This window comes from Anomaloglossus baeobatrachus, chromosome 4 (genome assembly GCF_048569485.1).
Source record: "Anomaloglossus baeobatrachus isolate aAnoBae1 chromosome 4, aAnoBae1.hap1, whole genome shotgun sequence".
Taxonomy (NCBI): Eukaryota; Metazoa; Chordata; class Amphibia; order Anura; family Aromobatidae; genus Anomaloglossus; species Anomaloglossus baeobatrachus.
In genome coordinates this window covers 8,739,113-8,746,272 of record NC_134356.1, presented here as the reverse complement: position 1 = coordinate 8,746,272, position 7,160 = coordinate 8,739,113, and the positions used below count along the sequence as shown (strand labels likewise).

The 7,160-nt window shown below is 49.4% G+C and overlaps 1 protein-coding gene across 1 annotated transcript; it reads right to left on the bottom strand.

The window, feature by feature from the left end:
- Positions 1-3,316: 3,316 nt before the first annotated feature.
- Positions 3,317-3,849, bottom strand: LOC142302486 (histone H3). The gene has a single exon (XM_075343559.1). It carries the CDS (start codon positions 3,832-3,834, stop codon positions 3,424-3,426), a length of 411 nt encoding a protein of 136 aa, XP_075199674.1. The 5' UTR covers positions 3,835-3,849; the 3' UTR covers positions 3,317-3,423.
- Between the last annotated feature and the right edge of the window lie 3,311 nt (positions 3,850-7,160).

Here is a 7,160-nt window from a genome sequence, read left to right as displayed (position 1 = left end):
GTATAGCGCTGTATACCTTCAATATAGCGCTGTACACTTTCAGTATAGCGCTGTACACCTTCAGTATAGAGCTGTACACCTTCAGTATAGTGCTGTACACCTTCAGTATAGCTCTGTACACCTTCAGTATAGCGCTGTATACCTTCAATATAGCGCTGTACACTTTCAGTATAGCGCTGTACACCTTCAGTATAGAGCTGTACACCTTCAGTATAGTGCTGTACACCTTCAGTATAGTGCTGTACACCTTCAGTACAGTGCTGTATACCTTCAGTAGAGCGCTGTATACCTTCAGTAGAGCGCTGTATACCTTCAGTACAGTGCTGTATACCTTCAGTATGGCGCTGTACACCTTCAGTATAGCGCTGTACACCTTCAGTATAGCGCTGTACACCTTCAGTATAGTGCTGTACACCTTCAGTATAGTGCTGTATACCTTCAGTATAGCGCTGTACACCTTCAGTATAGTGCTGTATACCTTCAGTAGAGCGCTGTAAACCTTCAGTATAGCGCTGTATACCTTCAGTATAGTGCTGTACACCTTCAGTATAGTGCTGTATACCTTCAGTAGAGCGCTGTATACCTTCAGTACAGTGCTGTATACCTTCAGTACAGTGCTGTATACCTTCAGTATAGCGCTGTACACCTTCAGTATAGCGCTGTACACCTTCAGTATAGTGCTGTACTCCTTCAGTATAGTGCTGTACACCTTCAGTATAGTGCTGTACTCCTTCAGTATAGTGCTGTATACCTTCAGTATAGTGCTGTACTCCTTCAGTATAGTGCTGTACACCTTCAGTATAGTGCTGTACTCCTTCAGTACAGTGCTGTATACCTTCAGTACAGTGCTGTATACCTTCAGTATAGCGCTGTACACCTTCAGTATAGTGCTGTACACCTTCAGTATAGTGCTGTACTCCTTCAGTATAGCGCTGTACACCTTCAGTATAGTGCTGTACACCTTCAGTATAGTGCTGTACTCCTTCAGTATAGTGCTGTACACCTTCAGTATAGTGCTGTACACCTTCAGTATAGTGCTGTACTCCTTCAGTATAGTGCTGTATACCTTCAGTACAGTGCTGTATACCTTCAGTATAGCGCTGTACACCTTCAGTATAGTGCTGTACACCTTCAGTATAGTGCTGTACTCCTTCAGTATAGTGCTGTACACCTTCAGTATAGTGCTGTACTCCTTCAGTATAGTGCTGTACACCTTCAGTATAGTGCTGTACACCTTCAGTATAGTGCTGTACTCCTTCAGTATAGTGCTGTACACCTTCAGTATAGCGCTGTACACCTTCAGTACAGTGCTGTATACCTTCAGTATAGTGCTGTACTCCTTCAGTATAGCGCTGTACACCTTCAGTATAGTGCTGTACACCTTCAGTATAGTGCTGTACACCTTCAGAATAGTGCTGTACACCTTCAGTATAGTGCTGTACTCCTTCAGTATAGTGCTGTACACCTTCAGTATAGCGCTGTACACCTTCAGTACAGTGCTGTATACCTTCAGTATAGTGCTGTACTCCTTCAGTATAGCGCTGTACACCTTCAGTATAGTGCTGTACTCCTTCAGTATAGTGCTGTACACCTTCAGTATAGCGCTGTACACCTTCAGTACAGTGCTGTATACCTTCAGTATAGTGCTGTACTCCTTCAGTATAGCGCTGTATACCTTCAGTATAGCGTTTTCTATTCTACTTTTTGCCATATTCAGGGAAGGGGAAACATCCAGAATCCTTTAAAAACTTAAATTTTATTCAAAAATCATTAAAATTCCATGCTCCTTGTGTATAAATCACGCATCATGGCAGTGTCTTCTTTAGAGACGCGTTTCGGACGTGTGCGTCCATAGATAATAATGTATGCCCCAATAAAGTGCAGTAGATGCAATAGTGTAACCCCCAAAAAGTGCAGTTAACCCCTTCTATACCTATGTACTCCCTACATATAATGCGTCTGTCTCAAGAAATGACAAACCCCATATAATGCTATAGTAGCGTTATATTGGACCGCAGATCTCTACATAGTTCTGTATATCCCTATTTAGCTCTGTATACAGCCCATATAGCGGAGTATATATCCAGATAGTGCTCTATAGCCCCCATATAATGCTAAATACCGCTATAAAGCATAATATACCCTCTATATGGTGCTATATACACACCCCATTTAGTACTGAACACCTTACACAGCCCTAGTGCTGTTTAATCCCACATATCATATGTCTAAGCGAGACAAAGTCCTCCTATATATCCAGAGTGAGCGGACCAGAGAGAGACCTGCAGAAATGACGCGCTTCGGAGGCGTGACCTTTTTAATTTAATTTGCATTGTCAGCTCCGCCCTCCTCAGCTGATTGGCTGAGCACAGAACTGTTGGAGTTTTTTAATTTCCCGCTCATTGTGCGGTTACTTTTCCGCTTCTACCTTTATTATGTTCAATATAAAAGTGAGATTCAGATCTGGAAATCCATCAATCTCCGGGAATTCATCACCGATCAGGCGCCTCCACCGGGAACAAAGGGAGAAGAAAATCAGCGAGAAAGTGCAGAGAGCTGCGAGCAGAACGATCAGATCAGTGCGGAAAATGTCAACCAGAACCGAGAGAAAACCGCCCATCCCCCATTACCAGCAGAACAATGGAAGCCGCAGCAACAGCCAGCGGAGAACGACGGCGAGAAATAACGACAATGAATAGTTAACAGAGACGGACCACGTGGTGCCTGTAACCAGCAGCCAGCGATCCGGGAGAAGTGTATTTATAGGGGCTGAGATTTGCCAAATGTTACCCTTAACTCTTTTTGTCACGTTATTCCCGTCACTTCTCACTACGACCCTCATCCTCCTGCATTCCTCCGTATAGTGCTGCATTCTCCCTATAGAGCGCTCTTCTCGCTTCTTGTGCAGTAATCCTCATATAGCGCTCATATACCCCACATATAGAGCTGCATATGGCGGGATAAGAACAAACCTCCCACAGTAATATACATTATATAAATAGAGCGGCCACATATCTATAGCAAGATTCACTATTAATGTAACCATCAAATAGAAGGAAGCAACTTCCACAGTAATGATGTGGAGCCTGCGCTGTGTAGACTGCGTCCAAAGGTGTAATCAAAGCCCGATGCAAAGTGCATGAAGTGCAGCTCCATAAATCCTATAGAGTCCCCCCTTCTTCATACAGTGATATCTCCATATATTATACATCTCCATCCCTTTCCTGTTACACATTGATTCATCATTAATATAGTGGTTTTCAGTGACAGGAGCAGAAGCAGCAGAATGGGGCAGCCTCAGACTATATCAGGGGCGGCTCCTCCGATGCTGCAGTGGATGAGATATTCAGGAATCAGCTCGTCTGAGGGAGGATTTGGTGGCTCTGAAAAGAGCCTTTGTGTTGAGCTGGGGCCGGGACAGATCTACGCCCTCTCCCCGCGGATCCTGCGGGCCAGCTGGATGTCTTTGGGCATGATGGTGACCCTCTTGGCGTGGATGGCGCACAGGTTGGTGTCCTCGAACAGCCCCACCAGATAAGCCTCGCTGGCCTCCTGCAGGGCCATGACCGCCGAGCTCTGGAAGCGCAGATCGGTCTTGAAGTCCTGGGCGATCTCTCTCACCAGGCGCTGGAAGGGAAGCTTCCGGATCAGCAGCTCGGTGGATTTCTGGTAGCGGCGGATCTCCCGGAGAGCGACTGTCCCCGGCCGGTAGCGATGCGGCTTCTTCACTCCTCCGGTGGCGGGAGCGCTCTTCCTGGCGGCCTTAGTGGCCAGCTGCTTGCGGGGAGCTTTCCCTCCGGTGGATTTACGGGCGGTCTGCTTAGTTCTGGCCATAGCTCTGTATAGAGGAGAACAGAAGTGATGAGAAAGAGCGGCGGAGCAGAGTATTTATCCTCCTGTGCGCGTCCTCATTGGTTTGGGAGAAACACGCCCCCTGCACTCCATTGGTTACGTTACACAAAAGAAAAGAAAATAGCCAATAATCTACTGATATCTCTGACCAATCATTTTCGAGGAAGCTCCGCTATTCAATAACCCCTCCCCCAGACTTGCTGTAGTTGCCATCTGTAGTCCCACCCTCTGTCTCCTCCTAATACACAGATGTCACATCCCGGCTACACGCGGCTCTGGAGAAGCCGCCACTGATGTAACTGCAGCTGCATCTCCCCGCACACAGCGCTGTACAGTGCAGCCCCCGCATTATCACTACATCCCCGAGATCTCTGCTCCCGGCATCCAGACCCGGGATATCAGCAGCTACCGCCCCCTGTACCCGAGATCAGCGCAAATCTACAGATAGCGAGAAATCCGGCACTGATCACACAGAGGGGACACTGATCATACAGCTCTGCAGGACAAGGTGGAGACACCGATCATACAGCTCTGCGGGACAAGGTGGAGACACCGATCATACAGCTCTGCAGGACAAGGTGGTGGCACTGATCATACAGCTCTGCAGGACAAGGTGGTGGCACTGATCATACAGCTCTGCAGGACAAGGTGGTGGCACTGATCATACAGCTCTGCAGGATAAAGGTGGTGGCACTGATTATACAGCTCTGCAGGACAAGGTGGTGACACTGATCATACAGCTCTGCAGGACAAGGTGGTGGCTCTGATCATACAGCTCTGCAGGACAAGGTGGTGACACTGATCATACAGCTCTGCAGGACAAGGTGGTGGCACTGATCATACAGAGGGAACAAGGTTGTGGCACTGATCATACAGCTCTGCAGGACAAGGTGGTGGCACTGATCATACAGCTCTGCAGGATAAGGTGGTGGCTCTGATCATACAGCTCTGCAGGACAAGGTGGCGGCACTGATCATACAGCTCTGCAGGACAAGGTGGTGGCACTGATCATACAGCTCTGCAGGACAAGGTGGTGGCACTGATCATACAGCTCTGCAGGACAAGGTGGAGACACCGATCATACAGCTCTGCGGGACAAGGTGGAGACACCGATCATACAGCTCTGCAGGACAAGGTGGTGGCACTGATCATACAGCTCTGCAGGACAAGGTGGTGGCACTGATCATACAGCTCTGCAGGACAAGGTGGTGGCACTGATCATACAGCTCTGCAGGATAAAGGTGGTGGCACTGATTATACAGCTCTGCAGGACAAGGTGGTGACACTGATCATACAGCTCTGCAGGACAAGGTGGTGGCTCTGATCATACAGCTCTGCAGGACAAGGTGGTGACACTGATCATACAGCTCTGCAGGACAAGGTGGTGGCACTGATCATACAGAGGGAACAAGGTTGTGGCACTGATCATACAGCTCTGCAGGACAAGGTGGTGGCACTGATCATACAGCTCTGCAGGATAAGGTGGTGGCTCTGATCATACAGCTCTGCAGGACAAGGTGGCGGCACTGATCATACAGCTCTGCAGGACAAGGTGGTGGCACTGATCATACAGCTCTGCAGGACAAGGTGGTGGCACTGATCATACAGCTCTGCAGGATAAGGTGGTGACACTGATCATACAGCGCTGCAGGACAAGGTGGAGACACTGATCATACAGCTCTGCAGGACAAGGTGGTGGCACTGATCATACAGCTCTGCAGGACAAGGTGGTGACACTGATCATACAGCTCTGCAGGACAAGGTGGTGGCTCTGATCATACAGCTCTGCAGGACAAGGTGGTGGCACTGATCATACAGCTCTGCAGGACAAGGTGGTGGCACTGATCATACAGCTCTGCAGGACAAGGTGGTGGCACTGATCATACAGCTCTGCAGGACAAGGTGGTGGCTCTGATCATACAGCTCTGCAGGACAAGGTGGTGCCACTGATCATACAGCTCTGCAGGACAAGGTGGTGGCACTGATCATACAGCTCTGCAGGACAAGGTGGTGGCACTGATCATACAGCTCTGCAGGACAAGGTGGTGGCTCTGATCATACAGCTCTGCAGGACAAGGTGGCGGCACTGATCATACAGCTCTGCAGGACAAGGTGGTGGCACTGATCATACAGCTCTGCAGGACAAGGTGGTGGCACTGATCATACAGCTCTGCAGGATAAGGTGGTGACACTGATCATACAGCGCTGCAGGACAAGGTGGAGACACTGATCATACAGCTCTGCAGGACAAGGTGGTGGCACTGATCATACAGCTCTGCAGGACAAGGTGGTGACACTGATCATACAGCTCTGCAGGACAAGGTGGTGGCTCTGATCATACAGCTCTGCAGGACAAGGTGGTGGCACTGATCATACAGCTCTGCAGGACAAGGTGGTGGCACTGATCATACAGCTCTGCAGGACAAGGTGGTGGCACTGATCATACAGCTCTGCAGGACAAGGTGGTGGCTCTGATCATACAGCTCTGCAGGACAAGGTGGTGGCACTGATCATACAGCTCTGCAGGACAAGGTGGTGGCACTGATCATACAGCTCTGCAGGACAAGGTGGTGACACTGATCATACAGCTCTGCAGGACAAGGTGGTGGCACTGATCATACAGCTCTGCAGGACAAGGTGGTGACACTGATCATACAGCTCTGCAGGACAAGGTGGTGGCTCTGATCATACAGCTCTGCAGGACAAGGTGGTGACACTGATCATACAGCTCTGCAGGACAAGGTGGTGACACTGATCATACAGCTCTGCAGGACAAGGTGGTGGCACTGATCATACAGCTCTGCAGGACAAGGTGGTGGCACTGATCATACAGCTCTGCAGGACAAGGTGGTGACACTGATCATACAGCTCTGCAGGACAAGGTGGTGGCACTGATCATACAGCTCTGCAGGACAAGGTGGTGGCACTGATCATACAGCTCTGCAGGACAAGGTGGTGACACTGATCATACAGCTCTGCAGGACAAGGTGGTGGCACTGATCATACAGCTCTGCAGGACAAGGTGGTGACACTGATCATACAGCTCTGCAGGACAAGGTGGTGGCACTGATCATACAGCTCTGCAGGACAAGGTGGTGGCTCTGATCATACAGCTCTGCAGGACAAGGTGGTGGCAGTGATCATACAGCTCTGCAGGACAAGGTGGTGACACAGATCATACAGCTCTGCAGGACAAGGTGGTGGCACTGATCATACAGCTCTGCAGGATAAGGTGGTGACACTGATCATACAGCGCTGCAGGACAAGGTGGAGACACTGATCATACAGCTCTGCAGGACAAGGTGGTG